The sequence below is a fragment of the Acipenser ruthenus genome, chromosome 20, assembly GCF_902713425.1.
Source record: "Acipenser ruthenus chromosome 20, fAciRut3.2 maternal haplotype, whole genome shotgun sequence".
Classification (NCBI taxonomy): Eukaryota; Metazoa; Chordata; class Actinopteri; order Acipenseriformes; family Acipenseridae; genus Acipenser; species Acipenser ruthenus.
Genome location: NC_081208.1, coordinates 12,868,464 through 12,886,656, shown reverse-complemented (window position 1 = coordinate 12,886,656; position 18,193 = coordinate 12,868,464). Strand labels below are relative to the sequence as shown.

The following is an 18,193-nucleotide window of genomic DNA, read 5'->3' as shown; positions in this document are numbered from 1 at the left end:
TATTTGTTAATCGTTTAGCTTGTTTCTTTAATATTTTGGTTGTTGTCTGACGTTTAGTGTTTGTAGACCCTGTCATGGAATGGTTTTCAATAAAAGGTGAATTTGTTCAGATGTCCCCCTAGTAACCCTTGTAACAAAAATAATATCAAAAATGAGACGCTGGAGAAAGAGCTTGCCGTGTGGTAAAATAGTGTCTCCCATTGAAGCATTCCTCTGGACTGCAAGCATGACAGTGTTAAGACAGACGTTCTTGCTGCTTCACAACCCAGGTCAAGTGATTGATGTCACCTGGAGCTTCACTGTCGAGGGCACCTGGTGTTCGCCAGCTAAGACACAATGTGGTGCTTCAGCTGCGGAGACCAGCCACAGCCTGTCACAAAGAGCAGCGACAGCCTGTCACAAAGAGAAGCGACAGCCTGTCACAAAGAGACCAGCGACAGCCTGTCACAAAGAGACCAGCGACAGCCTGTCACAAAGAGACCAGCGACAGCCTGTCACAAAGAGACCAGCGACAGCCTGTCACAAAGAGACCAGCGACAGCCTGTCACAAAGAGACCAGCGACAGCCTGTCACAAAGAGGGGAGCTCCTCCGACCCCTCGCTCATCTCTCTAAGCAGAGGAGATGGAAGGGGAGCTCCTCTGACCCCTCGCTCATCTCTGTAAGCAGAGGAGATGGAAGGGGAGCTCCTCTGACCCCTCGCTCATCTCTGTAAGCAGAGGAGATGGAAGGGGAGCTCTCTGACCCCTCGCTCATCTCTGTAAGCAGAGGAGATGGAAGGGGAGCTCCTCCGACCCCTCGCTCATCTCTGATATCCCCGATAGTCAACCCTATGTATTCCCTTGAACAAATCAAGCAGTTCTTGGAAGAAACAAACGGGAGACAGCGATCGAAATTGAAAGCGTTTGTTTCAAGCTCCACTCTACACATACCGTAACAAGAAAAGCAACTTTAGAAGAATTTGTCGGTTTACATAATTTTTTATCCGCCTTGGAGAAGTGCGTTTTTACAAGAAACGCATTCTGACAGGGAGATTGAGGCGGAGTGGAGGGGGTGTGATCCTGACAGGGAGATTGAGGCGGAGTGGAGGGGGTGTGATCCTGACAGGGAGATTGAGGCTGAGTGGAGGGGGTGTGATCCTGACAGGGAGATTGAGGCGGAGTGGAGGGGGTGTGATCCTGACAGGGAGATTGAGGCGGAGTGGAGGGGGTGTGATCCTGACAGGGAGATTGAGGCGGAGTGGAGGGGGTGTGATCCTGACAGGGAGATTGAGGCGGAGTGGAGGGGGTGTGATCCTGACAGGGAGATTGAGGTGGAGTGGAGGGGGTGTGATCCTGACAGGGAGATTGAGGCGGAGTGGAGGGGGTGTGATCCTGACAGGGAGATTGAGGAGGAGTGTAGGGGGTGTGATCCTGACAGGGAGATTGAGGTGGAGTGGAGGGGGTGTGATCCTGACAGGGAGATTGAGGTGGAGTGGAGGGGGTGTGATCCTGACAGGGAGATTGAGGCGGAGTGGAGGGGGTGTGATCCTGACAGGGAGATTGAGGAGGAGTGTAGGGGGTGTGATCCTGACAGGGAGATTGAGGTGGAGTGGAGGGGGTGTGATCCTGACAGGGAGATCGGGCTGTGTAGTGCCCTCCTCACCTCCCCTGTCACAGTGAAGGTGTCTCTGGCTGGCTGGGCAGTGCCCTCCTCACCTCCCCTGTCACAGTGAAGGTGTCTGGCTGGCTTGGGCAGTGCCCTCCTCACCTCCCCTGTCACAGTGAAGGTGTCTGGCTGGCTTGGGCAGTGCCCTCCTCACCTCCCCTGTCACAGTGAAGGTGTCTGGCTGGCTTGGGCAGTGCCCTCCTCACCTCCCCTGTCACAGTGAAGGTGTCTCTGGCTGGCTGGCTGGGCAGTGCCCTCCTCACCTCCCCTGTCACAGTGAAGGTGTCTCTGGCTGGCTGGCTGGGCAGTGCCCTCCTCACCTCCCCTGTCACAGTGAAGGTGTCTGTGGCTGGCTGGGCAGTGCCCTCCTCACCTCCCCTGTCACAGTGAAGGTGTCTCTGGCTGGCTGGCTGGGCAGTGCCCTCCTCACCTCCCCTGTCACAGTGAAGGTGTCTCCCTGTGCAGATGATGTAAATGTGTTTGTGTGCAGTGACAGAGACATCCAGGCGCTACAGCAGAGTCTGAGCACATTTCAGAGAGCGTCTTCTGCAGACATCAACTGGGCAAAGTGCGGCACCTTCTTGTCGGGCAGTTGGCATGAGGGCATCCCCCTGTCTTGCCCGAGGCACTGAGATGGGACAGGACAGGTATTAAAATGCTGGGGGTGTTCTTTGGAATCGAAAAATACATGCAGAATAACTGGGAGGATCTGGTGGACAGAATGAGAGGGTGGGGACTGCTGGCTCAGCCGAATGAGAGGGTGGGGACTGCTGGCTCAGCCATCCTTGAATAACCTGGGAGCCTCCATGCTGTGGCACAGGCTGGTGTGCCCCCATAGTGGAGGAGATCCAGAGGGTGCAGCTGGACGACTTCTGGAGCGGAAGACACTGGCTGAGCCTGCAGTTCTGTACCTCTCCACTGATGAAGCAGGGTGGCAGCCTTCAGACTGCAGGAGGTGCAGAGGCTCCTGGACGCTGGGGAGGAGGCTGGCCTGCTTCCTCCTCAGCAGAGTCAGGGATCTGGGGATTGGGAAGCACCTGTTTTTAATTGAAAGTAAAAGGTTGGGCAAGGCAGATCTCCCATCGCTTTACCCGAGTGTTTTAAAGCAATTTCTCTGGAGCCGGGGTGGATGTTGTGCTGCAGTTCAGAGTACTGGTCAGCCGGATCACATGGATTGTGGGTATTTTAGAATCTTCCAGGTTACTGACCAGGCTGTGTGTGCTGTGAGTCAGGAGGGACATGTTGTATGCAGTGAAGTTTGTTTTTACAGGAGGGTGCAGTATTGTATTAGTCTATCATGTTGTATTGGTGAAGTCTTTTTACAGAGGGAGCTTTTTTATTTATTAAAGGTTTTATGGATTAACCAAATATTTTAATTAAGGACCTTTAAAGTCAAAAAGTCTCTCTCTCTCTCTCTCACTGTCTCCTGTAGGTGGCGCTCTCCCTCTCCCTGGTGTTTCAGTCTCTCAGGACTCTCTCTCTCTGAATGGGTCCCTCCGCTCGGTTCTGGATGGGGTTTTGAACCCAGAAGAGTGCGGTGCCATCCTGAGGCTGGCCAAGGTGAGACCAGCCAATCACAGCACAGGGACTGAGGAGCCAAAAACAGTGCAGGGACAGGGGAGCCAATCACAGACCACACTATATAACCCAATATAAAACCCTGTACAGAACTACGTGGTGTCTACATAAAGTTGTAATGTGAGACACAATATTTCCTGTTTTCTGACCCCACCCCCTTTCTCCTCTGATAGGCCGCAGCAGCGTCAGGTGACGGCTACCGGGGGCGACGGTCTCCCCATACCCCGCACGAGAAATTTGATGGTCTGACCGTGTTGAGAGCGCTCAGGGTAAGAGTGAGAGAGAATATAAAGAATACAGCTCCCACAGTGCTCTTCACCAGCAAGTCCAGCCGGGATTACCTCTTATTTACACCACGGGATCACTCCCCTCTCTCTCGCTCCCCCTCTCACTCCTCTCTCTCATTCCCTCTCGCTCCCCCCTCCCACTCCTCTCCCCCTCTCTCTCACTCCTCTCTCCCTGTCTCTCGCTCCCCCCTCTCACTCCCTCTTGCTCGCCCCTCTCGCTCCCTCTCACTCCCCTCTCCCCCTCTCACTCCTCTCTCCCTGTCTCTCACTCCCCTCTCTCCTTCTTGCTCCCCCTCTCACTCCCCTCTCCCTCTCGCTCCCCCTCTCTCACTCCTCTCTCTCCTTCTCGCTCCCCCCTCTCACTCCCTCTCGCTCACCCCTCTCACTCCCCTCTCCCCCTCTCTCACCTCTTTCCCTCTTGCTCCCCCTCTCACTCCCCTCTCTCCCTCTCGCTCCCCATCTCTCACTCCTCACTCCCCCTCCTTTCTCTCCCCCTCTCACTCCCTTTCTCCCTCTCACTCCTCTCTTGCTCTCTCTCACTCCTCTCTCGCTGTCTCTCACTCCAGTCTCCCTCTAACTACCTCTCTCACTCCCCCTCCCTCTCGCTCTCCCTCTCTCTCCCCTCTCTCACTCCCCTCTCTCCCTCTCGCTCTCCCCATCTCTCTCCATTCAGTGTTCTAGTTCGGTGTGACCCCTGATTCATGTTCATCTTCCTACTTCCTGTTTGTGTTCCAGCTGTCTCAGGAGGGCTTTGTCAGCCAGTTAGACGCCCGCTTGTTCTTTGATGCTGGTGAACGTGCTCGGCTCCTCCTCCAATCATATTTCAACAGCCCCTCCCCCCTGTACTTCTCCTTCACTCACCTGGTGTGCAGAGCGGCCGTGCCAGGTGAGAGCCGAGCCTGTCCGTCCGTCTGTGTGTCTGTCTGTCTGCCTGCCTGTCTGTCTATCTGGCTGTCTGTCTGTCTGTGCGTGTGTGTATCTGTGTGTGTCTGTCTGCCTGCCTGCCTGTCTGTGTGTGTCTGGCTGTCTGTCTGTCTGTGCGTGTGTGTCTCTGTGTGTGTCTGTCTGCCTGCCTGCCTGTCTGTGTGTCTGTCTGCCTGTGTCTGTCTGTGTGTGTGTCTGTCTGTCTGTCTGTGTGTGTCTGTCTGTGCTTCTGTGTGTGTCTGTGTGTGTCTGTGTGTCTGTCTGTGTGTCTGTCTGTGCGTGTGTGTGTCTGTCTGTGCGTGTGTGTGTCTGTCTGTCTGTCTGTGTGTGTGTGTGTGTGTGTGTTTGTTTGTCTCATTCTCTCGGGAGCAGGTGGTCAGGGTTGATCTCTCTCTCTCTCTCTCTCTGAGGATTGTGGGATCGTGGGAGGGGCTTGTGTAGAGTGAGTGGTGTGTACTGTGCGCGACTAAAACTTTTACTGAAGTTATATTCATTTTGTACACGTTTAGTTTTATTTATTTATTTGTATTATTTAATTTGAGTTTTTTCTCCTGATTTGGAGCCGCCATGGGTTCCAAATCGGGAGGTTTTGGGTCGCTGACCCGCAGGCACGGATTTAAATGTATTCCAGACAGTTCAGTAACAGTGGAGGAGTGTTTGTTAGCTGTCGGGGAAAAAATAGGGTATGGAAAAAGAAACTCTGCTGCAAGAATGAATAAAGCCATCGTTGTTTTTCTTAGTAGTGAACTGTTAGTGAACAGGATTGTTGAAGAAGGTTTGTATATCAAAGAAAGTTTTGTCAGCGTTTTACCTTTAGCTTCCCCTGTCACTAAAGTTATCCTTTCAAATGTCCCACCTTTCATTAAAGATGAGTTGATTATTAATGAGCTACTAAGATACGGAAAAATAATGTCCCCAATTAAACCTATTTTACTCAGGTGTAAAAACCCAGATGTTAAGCATGTCATGTCTTTTAGGAGACAAGTTTTTGTATTATTGAATGACCCCAACTCGTCTATTGAAGTTGCGTGGACTTTCAATATTGACCGTAGTAATTATGTTATATTTGCCAGCACAGAATCAATGAAATGTTTTCATTGTGGAGGACAAGGACACCTTAGAAGGGCTTGCCCTCAAAAAATAATGATACTGAGCATAATAAGGCAAGATAGCCAGCAAGTGGGGAGGACGGAGTCTCTGAGACAGCACCGGGGGCTGAGCAGCAAACGCAGCCGCCAGCGCAGACAGTGACACCCGAGCCAGCGCCTCGACTGAAGCGGGGGATCGGTGCAGAGGTTAAAGAAAACAATAAAGAAACAGGAGCTGGAACAGTGAATACCCTAGAGGACACAGATATTCAACTTGTTGTAAAAAAGAGGAAAAGACGTGTGGCTACCCCAGGAAAGGTAGCTGAAGAAGGGCAGTCTGTCTGGGACTCTGAGACGCTCTCTCAGGGCAGCGGTGCTGCTGCAGCTCAGAGCTCTGGGACAGGAGATCAAGGTAAAGCTGGATCTCAGTGTAAACCTGCGATAACCCAGCGTTCAGGGAAGAAGGGTAACAGCGGCGCTGCAGTTCAGTCCAGCGCTGAGACAGCCTCCAGATCAGAGGACCTGTTGCTGGATACAGTAGCTGTGGATGACGCTGAAGAATCCGAAGAGGAGTCGGTGATATCAGAGATGGATGATGGAGGAGAGCTCTCTGACTCCTCGGTGCTGCTCGATGAGGCTCTGCCCAACCCGTCTGGTAAGAGTAAAATGTATCCAGTTGATACAATATCAGCGTTTTTAGATAAAATCAAAGAGAAAAGGGGAACTGATTTAACACAGTTCTTTCCTAATATCCAGCTGTTTATCTACTCTGCAAAAATAGCAATGAGAAAAGCTACGTTAGAGGAGCTAGACCAAAAGAAACGGTATCGTTTAAAAAAAGTAATAGCCTCTGCAAGAAAGTTGTTGAATGATAACAAACCGAAGACATATTAATGGATTATTTAATAAGACATTTTAATATAGTTTTTAGTTGTTTTTGTTTTTGATTTCTTTGTTTCCTATGGAACAAATTCAAATAGCTACTTTTAATGTAAATGGTTGTAGGAGTGTCAATAAAAGAGCACATTTATTTCATTTTATCACACAGACGAGAGTGAATGTGATGTTTTTACAGGAAACGCATACAGACAGTATGAATGAGAGTGAGTGGCTGAGCGAATGGAAGGGGCGGGGCGTCTTAAGTCACGGTTCTAATGTCAGTGCTGGAGTAGCTGTGCTGTTCTCCCCAGGGCTGCAAATAGATATTTTATCAGTTAGTGAGGAAATCCAAGGGCGCCTTTTAAAAATAGAAACGGTTTTTAACCCTTTGCGGTCCATTTATTAATCGCGCGTCAGGCACGTCAGGTCTAATTAATTTTCACACGCGCAGTTCATTTTAGATGCGCTGTTTAAAAGTATTTTTTTTCACAGTCAAACAGGTTTAAATGGCCCTGCATATCAACAAAGCACTCACTAGGCATCTCCAGCCCCGCCCCACCCTTTTGTTTGCTATAGCGTTCACCTATGTAAGAAATAAATAATAATAATAATAGTCGTACATACCGATCGATCATCTCCGGATCACTCGGCAATTGAATGGTTTTCTCGGCTTTTTCCGGAGAAAAACCGACTAGAAACCCGTTTTTTGCATTGCTATAATGATGTCGGACCCAGTCCGACAAAGGACCTGTGAGGAATAATTGCAATGTCGGACCCAGTCCGACAAAGGCACTGAGATTCTTTTTATCAATCTATATGCACCAAATGAGGGCAGGGAAAAAGTTTTATTTTTTAAAAAATTAAATCAGGTTTTATCTAATTGTAATCCTGCACATATGATTTTAGTGGGGGGTGATTTTAATTGTACAGAACATTTTATTATGGACAGGAATCATGATGAGCCACATCCCCAGTCCTCAAAAGAACTGTCTGCTGTTTTAAAAGTTCAAAGCCTGGTTGATGTCTGGAGGAATTTATATCCCAGAGTAAAGCAGTACACTTGGGTTAAAATCAATAATAATAATCAGATATCAAAAGCGCGACTAGATAGATTGCACTGCACTAAACAAAATCTTAATCAGATTTTTAAGAGCAGTATCATTCCCACTATGTTGTCTGATCACCACTGTGTGTTACTTACCATTTGCCTGCCTTCTGCTGCTCCCTCAAAGTCATACTGGCATTTTAATACTAAATTATTGGAAGACAAACAGTTCTTAGATCTTTTTAAAGCATTTTGGGTCTCCTGGAGGCAGCAGAGTATGAAATATAGTAGTATACGACAGTGGTGGGACATTGGAAAAATACAAATTAAAATTTTCTGTCAGCAGTATACTTTAAATACAACCAGGGTTTTGAACCAGACAGTTGAAGAGCTTGAGAGAGAGATATTGAGAATAGCAACAAAAATTACTCTCGATAGTGATGAAAACATCAACCAGTCTCTGAGAGAGAAAAGAGAAACTCTGAGCAGCCTACTGGAGGAAAGAGTGAAGGGGTCCCTCATCTGCTCTCGTTTCACGCAGCTAAAGGACATGGACGCACCCACCAAATTCTTTTTCAATTTAGAGAAGAAGGTGGTGGAGAGTAAGCAGCTGTTTTGTGTGCGTCTGCCCTGCGGGAAGGAGGTGCACAGTAAAGAAGATATTAATAGAGCAGCTGTGTATTTCTACACCCAGCTGTTTAGTGCCGAGCCCTGTGATGAGGAGCAAATTGCTTTACTGCACCAGGACCTGCCCAGCTTGTCTCAAGAACAACAGCGCCCCCTAGAAGCCTGTTTGACAATGCAGGAGCTGACGGAGGCATTCACTCAGGTGTCACCAGGAAAAGCCCCTGGGATTGATGGCCTTCAGGCAGAGTTTTATAAAAAGCTCTGGCCAGTGATTGGGGAAGACCTTTTCCGGGTTTTACAAGAGTGCATTAGAGAAGGAGAGCTGCCTTTGAGCTGTCGTCAGGCTGTGATTACACTGTTGCCAAAAAAAGGAGATCTAAAAGAACTAAAGAATTGGCGCCCCGTCTCACTTTTATGTTCGGATTATAAAATATTTTCAAAAGCCTTGGCCAATAGACTGAGGGAATGTATTCACACTGTGGTTCATAAAGACCAGTCATATTGCATTCCAGGAAGGACAATATTTGATAATATCTTTCTAATCCGAGACTTTTTAACTGCTAGTAATCTTTTTAATCTTGATTTGGGGATTATTTCTCTAGATCAAGAAAAAGCATTTGATAGGGTGGATCACAAATATCTTGTTAAAACATTACAATCTTTTGGTTTTGGTCCTAATTTCATTTCTTTTATTTCCCTGTTATATAAAAATGTTTTTAGTGTTTTGAAAATTAATAATAGCTTGAGCCGTCCGTTTCCGGTGTACAGAGGGATTCGCCAGGGATGTTCCCTATCAGGCAGGTTATACAGACGTGCTCAAATTTGTTGGTACCCTTACAGCTCATTGAAATAATGCTTCATTCCTCCTGAAAAGTGATGAAATTAAAAGCTATTTTATCATGTATACTTGCATGCCTTTGGTATGTCATAGAATAAAGCAAAGAAGCTGTGAAAAGAGATGAATTATTGCTTATTCTACAAAGATATTCTAAAATGGCCTGGACACATTTGTTGGTACCCCTTAGAACAGATAATAAAGAATTGGATTATAGTGATATTTCAAACTAATTAGTTTCTTTAATTAGTATCACACATGTCTCCAATCTTGTAATCAGTCATTCAGCCTATTTAAATGGAGAAAAGTAGTCACTGTGCTGTTTGGTATCATTGTGTGCACCACACTGAACATGGACCAGAGAAAGCAAAGGAGAGAGTTGTCTGAGTAGATCAGAAAGAAAATAATAGACAAGCATGGTAAAGGTAAAGGCTACAAGACCATATCCAAGCATCTTGATGTTCCTGTGACAACAGTTGCAAATATTATTAAGAAGTTTAAGGTCCATGGAACTGTAGCCAACCTCCCTGGGCGCGGCCGCAAGAGGAAAATCGACCCCAGATTGAACAGAAGGATAGTGCGAATGGTAGAAAAAGAACCAAGGATAACTGCCAAAGAGATACAAGCTGAACTCCAAGGTGAAGGTACGTCAGTTTCTGATCGCACCATCCGTCGCTTTTTGAGCGAAAGTGGGCTTCATGGAAGAAGACCCAGGAGGACTCCACTTTTATTATTATTATTATTATTCATTTCTTAGCAGACGCCCTTATCCAGGACGACTTACAATTGTTACAAGACATCACATTATTTTTACATACAATTACCCATTTATACAGTTGGGTTTTTACTAGAGCAATCTAGGTAAAGTACCTTGCTCAAGGATACAACAGCAGTGTCCCCCACCGGGGATTGGACCCACAACCCTCCGGTCAAGAGTCCAGAGCCCTAACCACTACTCCACACTGCTGTCCTCCACACTTTTGACAGAAAAACATAAAAAAGCCAGACTGGAATATGCTAAAATGCATATTGACAAGCCACAATCCTTCTGGGAGAATGTCCTTTGCACAATGAGTCAAAACTGGAGCTTTTTGGCAAGTCACATCAGCTCTATGTTCACAGACGAAAAAATGAAGCTTTCAAAGAAAAGAACACCATACCTACAGTGAAACATGGAGGAGGCTTGGTTATGTTTTGGGGCTGCTTTGCTGCGCCTGGCACAGGGTGCCTTGAATCTGTGCAGGACACAATGAAATCTCAGGTTAGCGGTCCCATCATTTTTGTCCATGCCATTTTCATTTGTTTTCTTATTTACAATATTATGTTGAATAAAAAATCAAAAGCAAAGTCTGATTTTCTATTAAATATGGAATAAACAATGGTGGATGCCAATTACTTTTGTCAGTTTCAAGTTATTTCAGAGAAAATTGTGCATTCTTCGTTTTTTGTGGAGGGGTACCAACAAATTTGAGCACGTCTATATGCCCTCTCTATTGAACCTCTGCTTTGTCATCTTAGGAGTAAGCTGGCTGGTCTGAGTACCTTTTACACGTAATGCTCCTCCAGTCAAAATGTCTGCCTATGCTGATGTCGTTAATGTCTTCATCACCAGTCATGCTGATGTGTCAGCACTGAGAAACACTTTGGACATTTTTCAGAAAGCCTCATCAGCCAAGGTGAAGTGGGGCAAGTGCAGCACATTCCTGTCAGGGGAGTGGCGTGGAGCCGGCCCCCCGACGCTCCCTCAGCCTTTGCGCTGGGGGAGGACTGGGATCAAGGTTCTGGGAGTCTATTTGGGAGAACGACAGTATGAATCCAAGAACTGGGAGGATTTAACAGAAAAGGTTAAGGGAAAGCTGCAGCGTTGGCGGTGGCTGATACCTCAGCTGTCATACAAGGGGAGAGTTCTTGTGATCAACAATCTGGTGGCCTCCATGCTATGGCACAGGTTGGTGTGCCTGGATCCTCCCCCAGGGCTGATAAATGAGATACAAAGAGTGCTATTGGAGTTTTTTTGGAGTGGCCATCATTAGCTAAAGCAGGCTGTCTTGTACCTGCCCCCTAGTGAAGGGGGTCAAGGGTTAGTGGATGTACGCAGTCGTGTGGCTACTTTCCGGTTGCAAGCAGTGCAGCGTTTGCTGTTTTTACCTGAGCTAAGCTGGAGAAACATCGCCTTCTCTTTCCTGCACAGAGTGAGGGAACTGGGCTGGGATTGGCAATTGTTTTTAATAAATCTATCTCAGCTAGACACCAATGAACTCCCAGATTTCTATAAGAACATGCTCAAAGCCTGGCGAATGGTGAAGGTGGAGAGACTGGAGGATTATTTGACCGTAGGAGCATTGCTAGAGGAGCCTTTATTTTTTAACTCCTTGTTCCCTGCAGATAGTTTCCAATCTGGGGCGTTGTGCTCTAGTTTTGCAAAAGGGGGCATTACAAAACTAAAAGATTTACTGCAGGTGAGCATTGGGAGGTGGAGAGAGGTGGAAAGCCTGGCCAAACAGCTGGGAATTCACTCACTCAGAGTACTAGAGAATCTTTTGAAAAAGCTCAGAGACTCTTTCTCCCCTAGGGTTACAGAGATGTTGAACCAGGCTCTGGGAGGCACTGATGAGCAAGAGTTGGCTTGCCCTTCCTTTTTAGTGTCCCCTGCTGTTCCTGAAAACCTTGGGGAAGGTTTGTACAGTATTGAGAGGCTGCAACAGCTTCCTGCACACTCTTCTGGAAAAAAGGAGCTGTACACACTCTGTGTTAAGGTGTGCCATGTGAATGCGCTAAAGACACTGCCTGATAGCAGCTGGAGAGCTCATGTGGACTGTGTAGGTAGTACTGCTCCGGCCTGGAGGTCTTTATATAAACCGCATTTGCCTAAGTGTTCAGGAGATCTACAGTGGCGCATTCTTCATGGCATCATAGCCACTGGGCGCCACGTCCACCGTATTGACCCTGCAGTTAGTAAAGACTGTGTTTTTTGTGAAGAGGAAGAAACACTGTTTCACCTTTTTCCTGACTGCAGAAGGCTGGACCCCTTGTTTAATGCTATTGCTGAATTGCTAAATTCTTTAAATGTGATTTTTACTAAATAATTATTCATTTTTCATTTTCCTTACAGTCACAAGACACGATTTAAAAGTGCTTTAATTAATTTTATGTTTGGTCAAGGAAAATCAGCAATCTGGAAAACCAGGAAAAACAAGCTGCAGGGGTCGGGAATTTATAACGCTGAATTAATGTTAAAATTGTTGTTGAAAACAAGAATTCAAATTGATTTTGCTTATTTTTCTTTAGTCCATGACTTACAGAGTTTTCAGCAGCGTTGGTGTGTGAATGAGGAATTGTGTGTGCTGGGGGAGGAGGGAGAGCTACAGTTTTTTGTGTGAAATAATCTGTATGTATTTATTTATGTGCATGTATATACAGATTTATCTAACTGGGGGGAGAAAAAAAAAAAAAAATATATATATATATATATATATATAATTTAGATCTGTTTTATATATAACCTTGTTTATCTTAAAAAAAAAGGTGTATTGTGAATTGTTAATTACTTTATTTGTTTTTTCAAAATGTTTTCAATAAAGGACCCTTAAGTCAGTCTCTCTCTCTCTCTCTCTCTCGTTCAATTTCAAATGCTTTATTGGCATAGAACAAGCAGAACAAGTATTGCCAAAGCTACAACACAATACACAAGCATAAATTAGAACAGATACCACACGGTTATATTGAGCACATTTTACAGAAGGACTCTGGCTCTATGGCAGGATGCTACAAATTCTGCAGCAATTATTGCTCCCTTTCTCCCAGGAAAGAGAGGGAGCAATAATAGCTGCAGAATTTATAGCATCCTGCCATAGAAAACCTGCAGTTTCTCCTCTTGGGTCTGGAGCAGGAAACCCTCTTTCCTATCTGCCAGTCTCAGGCTGTGTCTCTCACAGTGGAGGATGAAGTGGGTCTCAGTTTCAATCTCTCCACTGTTGCACTGGGTACAGATTCTGGTTTCCCTAGGTTTCCACTGTGCTCTATACCTGCCTGTTTCAATGGCTAACTGGTGGTCACTAATCCTATATTTTAACAGGTGTTTTTTTTTTTTTTTTTAGATAGGTTTTAGGTATTTAGGTAAGGTTAGGATGTATTCTCTGTAGAGGTGCCGTTTATTTTGTCTCCAGTAGAGGGTGTATTTCTCTATCGGGGCAGATCCTACAGCTTTTCTCAGAGCCCTCTGGCTGCTGAGCTCAGTGTCAGGACTATTGTTGAGGCCCGGAGGTGAGTGGTGTGTCTCCACATCTCACTGAGGATCTGATCAGGGCTGCTGTGTCTCCGCATCTCACTGAGGATCTGATCAGGGCTGCTGTGTCTCCACATCTCACTGAGGATCTGATCAGAGCCGCTGTGTCTCCTCATCTCACTGAGGATCTGATCAGGGCTGCTGTGTCTCCGCATCTCACTGAGGATCTGATCAGGGCCGCTGTGTCTCCACATCTCACTGAGGATCTGATCAGGGCTGCTGTGTCTCCTCATCTCACTGAGGATCTGATCAGAGCCGCTGTGTCTCCACATCTCACTGAGGATCTGATCAGGGCTGCTGTGTCTCCTCATCTCACTGAGGATCTGATCAGAGCCGCTGTGTCTCCACATCTCACTGAGGATCTGATCAGAGCCGCTGTGTCTCCTCATCTCACTGAGGATCTGATCAGGGCCGCTGTGTCTCCACATCTCACTGAGGATCTGATCAGGGCTGCTGTGTCTCCACATCTCACTGAGGATCTGATCAGATCATTCCTTTATATAGGTGTTGGAAATGTTCTGTCCAGGTGTGTCCATTTTGGATTGCTGTGGGGTGTGTCTTTTTGTTGGGTTTCAGTTTGTTCCAGGTATGCCAGAAGGAGTTGTCATCTATGGCCTCGTCGATCAGTGTGTGTTGCATGTGTCTGAGAGTGGCTCTGTATTCTCAGTGTGGTTAGGGTTAGGGTTAAGGAGCGGGTGTGTTTGTGTCTGAGAGTGGCTCTGTATTCTCAGTGTGTGGTTAGGGTTAGGGTTAGGGAGCGGGTGTGTTTGTGTCTGAGTGGCTCTGTATTCTCAATGTGTGGTTAGGGTTAGGGAGCGGGTGTGTTTGTGTCTGAGTGGCTCTGTATTCTCTCAGGTGTGGTTAGGGTTAGGGAGCGGGTGTGTTTGTGTCTGAGTGGCTCTGTATTCTCAATGTGTGGTTAGGGTTAGGGTTAGGGAGCGGGTGTGTTTGTGTCTGAGTGGCTCTGTATTCTCTCAGGTTTAGGGTTAGGGAGCGGGTGTGTTTGTGTCTGAGAGTGGCTCTGTATTCTCTCAGTGTGTGGTGGTAGGAGTCTCGCAGGTCTTGAGGGGCTCTCTGTGTTTCAGGTTGGCCTGTTTTCTTACTGTGTGTCTTCATTTTGCACATTCTCTGTCAAACCATCTCTTCTCATCTCTCTTAGTGTTTGTTGTTGATCCTTTGTGTAGTGATTTTTCTGCAGTTGTTTTGAAGATGGTGTTTAGATCTGTAACGGCCACATTTATATCTTTTTGGGTCTGATTGTAGTTTTTGTTCAGGAAAGTACTTTTTTACATATTGAATTGTGAGGGTCTGGAACCAACTCCCCAGTAATGTTGTTGAAGCTGACACCCTGGGATCCTTCAAGAAGCTGCTTGATGAGATTCTGGGATCAATAAGCTACTAACAACCAAACGAGCAAGATGGGCTGAATGGCCTCCTCTCGTTTGTAAACTTTCTTATGTTCTCTTATGTAAGGTTGTGGTCTGACTGTCAGTGCATTGATATCCATGATGTCTAGGTCTCTTATTGCGTATTGTTTCCACTCATTCTCTCTCATCCCTCTCTCTCAGGGGAGCAGGAGGGCAGGGTTGATCTCTCTCACCCAGTCCATGCTGATAACTGCCTCCTTGAACCCGAGACCAGGCAGTGCTGGAGAGAACCACCAGCCTACATACACCGGGACCTCAGGTAACACTCTCCAGCATGCCTGTCTGTCCACATGCACATGGACCTCAGGCAACACTCCCCAGCCTGTCCGTCTGTCCACATGCACAGGGACCTCAGGTAACACTCCCCAGCCTGTCCGTCTGTCCACATGCACAGGGACCTCAGGTAACACTCCCCAGCCTGTCCGTCTGTCCACATGCACAAGGACTTCAGGTAACACTCCCCAGCATGCCAGTCTGTCCACATGCACAGGGACCTCAGGCAACACTCCCCAGCATGCCAGTCTGTCCACATGCACAGGGACCTCAGGCAACACTCCCCAGCCTGCCAGTCTGTCCACATGCACAGGGAGCCTCGGTAAGGGTACCCCAGATCTGTGAGGCTCTGAAAAGTTGCTTCATTTGAAGAATATCTAAAGACTTAACAAAAAGTAGTTGGACTGTTTTTAGTGAAATAAATAAATGCCTTTCTCCCCTCTCTCTCTCTCACACTCACTCTCTGTGTCTCTCTCACTATTTTGCGCTCTCTCTCTCTGTCTCTCCTCTCTCTCACTCTCTGTCTCTCTCACTCTCTGTGCCTGTCTTACTCTCACTCTGTCTTTCACTATGTGTCTCCTCACTCTCACTCTGTCTTTCACTATGTGTCTCCTCACTCTCACTCTCTCTCCTCACTCTCACTCTCTGTGGCTCTCTCACTCTCTTGCTCTCTCTCACTTTCTGTCTCTCTCTCTGTCTTCTACTCTGTGTCTCTCACGCTCTCTCACTCTCTGTGGCTCTCCTCTCTGTGTCTCTTCTCACTCTGTGTCTCTCTCACTCTCTTTCTCTCTCTCTCCAGTGCGATCCTGTATCTTAATGAAGATTTCGAAGGAGGAAATTTCTTCTTCAGTGACCTGGATGGCAAAACGGTCACAGTAAGGATCTGTCAGTCTGTCTGTCTATATGTCTCTCTGTCTGTCTGTCTGTCTGTCTGTCTCTCTGTCTGCCTGTCTGTCTCTCTGTCTGTCTGTCTCTTTGTGTGTCTGTCTGCCTGCCTGTCTGTCTGTCTCTGTGTGTCTGTCTGTTTTCTGTCTGCCTGCCTGCCTGCCTGTCTGTCTGCCTGACTCTCCCTATGTGTACAGTAATTACTGATGAACTTTATTAAATCACAGCTGTGCCCTCTTCCCCCAGGCGGAGGTCTCTCCTCGCTGTGGGCGTCTCCTTGGCTTCACCTCGGGCTCGGACAATCCTCATGGGGTGCGAGCCGTCACCAGGGGGCAGCGCTGCGCTCTCGCTCTGTGGTTCACTCTGCAGGAGACACAGGCCGACCAGGTGTGAGAGTGTGAATGAGTGTGAGAGCGTGAGTGTGAGAGTGAGTGCCAGTGACAGAGTGGAACAGTGAGAGTGAGAGTATGAGTGTATGAGTGAGTGTGAGAGAGTGAGGTGATTGAGTGAGTGAGTGTAAGTGTGAGAGTGTGCAAGTGAGTGTGAGAGAGCAAGTGAATGAATGAGAGGGTAAGAGTGCAAGTGTGATTGTGAGTGTGAGAGAGAGAGAGTGAGTGAAAGTGTGAGAGTGGGTGTGAGGTGAGAGTTTAAGTGAGAGAGTGTGTGGGTGTGAGAGAGTGTGTGGGTGGGTGAGTGAGTTAGAGTTTGAGTGAGTGTGAGAGAGTGTGTGAGTGTGGGTGTGAGTGAGAATGAGTGAGAGTGGGTGTGAGTGAAAGTGAGTGTGTGGGTGTGAGTGTGAGAGTGCAGGCTGGTTCTCTCTCTTCGCCCTGTAGCTTGTGTGTTTTTTGTTTCAGGAGCGGAAGGAAGCTGAGTCAATTTGGACAGAGATTCTGGAGGAAGATGGAAGAAGTGTGGGAGAGGAGGGGAAGGAGGAGAGGGTGGCAGAGAGCAATGACCCCATCCCGCAGCCCCCCCGCTCTGGGAGACTGAGAGAGGGAGCGAGAGAAAGGAGGAGGGAGAGAGTAGGGTGGAGAGATGAGCTGTGAGAGGGTGAGGGAGAGAGGGAGGAGGAGGGGGAGAGAGGGTGGAGGAGTAGAGGGAGGGGGAGAGAGGGTGGAGGAGTAGAGGGAGGGGGAGAGAGGGTGGAGGAGTAGAGGAAGGGGGAGAGAGGGTGGAGGAGTAGAGGGAGGGGGAGAGAGGGTGGAGGAGTAGAGGGAGGGGGAGAGAGGGTGGAGGAGTAGAGGAAGGGGGAGAGAGGGTGGAGGAGTAGAGGGAGGGGGAGAGAGGGTGGAGGAGTAGAGGGAGGGGGAGAGAGGGAGGATGAGGGAAGACAGGGAGAATGGTGTTTGTATTTCTTGTACAGCTTGCATATGTCATGCTGAGAATTTTATAAAAAAAATAAATATTTGTAATAAATTACACTTTTGTAATTGTATCATTTCCATGTGATTTTTGATTGCCCTCCCTCTCTCTCTCCCCTCTCTCAATTCAATTCAAGTAAATAAGCTTTATAGGCATGATAAGAATAAACAAGTTTTGACAAAGCAATTACAGTGTATGAAAACACACGAACAACAAACAAACAGACACAATGTATAGACATATTTTCAGTACAGGTTAGTTTTTGTCTCTCAGACTGTGGCAGACAGTCGCATATTCTGCAGCTAGTCCAGATGTTGTCCCTACCTCTCCTAAAAATATTTGTAATTTTTCTGTTTCTGTGAGGTGGGTGAAGTCACTTCTGTAACTCGTGAATTTGGGAATGAATGTGTCTGACCAGCTTGTATTTGGGGCAGTGCAGTAGAAAGTGGAGCTCTATCTCTATCGGGCCTGGCTCACAGTGCTCACACAGTCTCCTCTCTCTCTCCTTTCTGCAGTAGGAAGTGGAGCTCTGTCTCTATCGGGAGACTGTGTGAGCACTGTGAGCCAGGCCAGATAGAGATAGAGCTCCACTTCCTACTGCAGAGAGAGAGAGAGGAGACTGTGTGAGCACTGTGAGCCAGGCCCGATAGAGATAGAGCTCCACTTCCTACTGCAGAGAGAGAGAGAGAGGAGACTGTGTGAGCACTGTGAGCCAGGCCAGATAGAGATAGAGCTCCACTTCCTACTGCAGAGAGAGAGAGAGGAGACTGTGTGAGCACTGTGAGCCAGGCCCGATAGAGACAGAGCTCCACTTCCTATTGCAGAGAGAGGAGAGAGAGAGAGAGGAAGGAATATCAGGCCAAGTACAGGAAGGCTCTGTCGTTAGCCAGGTCAGCATACTACTCAAACTCTATTCAAACCAATGTAAATAATACTAAGGTTATTTTTAACACCGTAAACAAGTTAATAAATCTGCCCAAAAATAATCCTACTATTAAGTCTGATTCTTCTCTTAGCTGCACTGACTTTTTAAACAATAAAATAGTGGCCGTT

The 18,193-nt window shown here is 47.3% G+C and overlaps 1 protein-coding gene across 1 annotated transcript in view; it reads left to right on the top strand.

Annotated features, from left to right (window-relative positions):
• Positions 1 to 16,851, top strand: part of p3h3 (prolyl 3-hydroxylase 3) — a 37,155-nt gene extending 20,304 nt beyond the window's left edge. Inside the window, exons 9-15 of the mRNA XM_034043248.3 lie at positions 3,078 to 3,205; positions 3,397 to 3,492; positions 4,246 to 4,396; positions 14,762 to 14,879; positions 15,693 to 15,768; positions 16,025 to 16,165; positions 16,633 to 16,851. Of these exons, the coding sequence (XP_033899139.3) occupies positions 3,078 to 3,205; positions 3,397 to 3,492; positions 4,246 to 4,396; positions 14,762 to 14,879; positions 15,693 to 15,768; positions 16,025 to 16,165; positions 16,633 to 16,824 (902 nt within the window). The 3' untranslated portion in view covers positions 16,825 to 16,851. The remainder of the gene's footprint in view (positions 1 to 3,077; positions 3,206 to 3,396; positions 3,493 to 4,245; positions 4,397 to 14,761; positions 14,880 to 15,692; positions 15,769 to 16,024; positions 16,166 to 16,632) is intronic.
• The last annotated feature ends 1,342 nt before the right edge of the window (positions 16,852 to 18,193 follow it).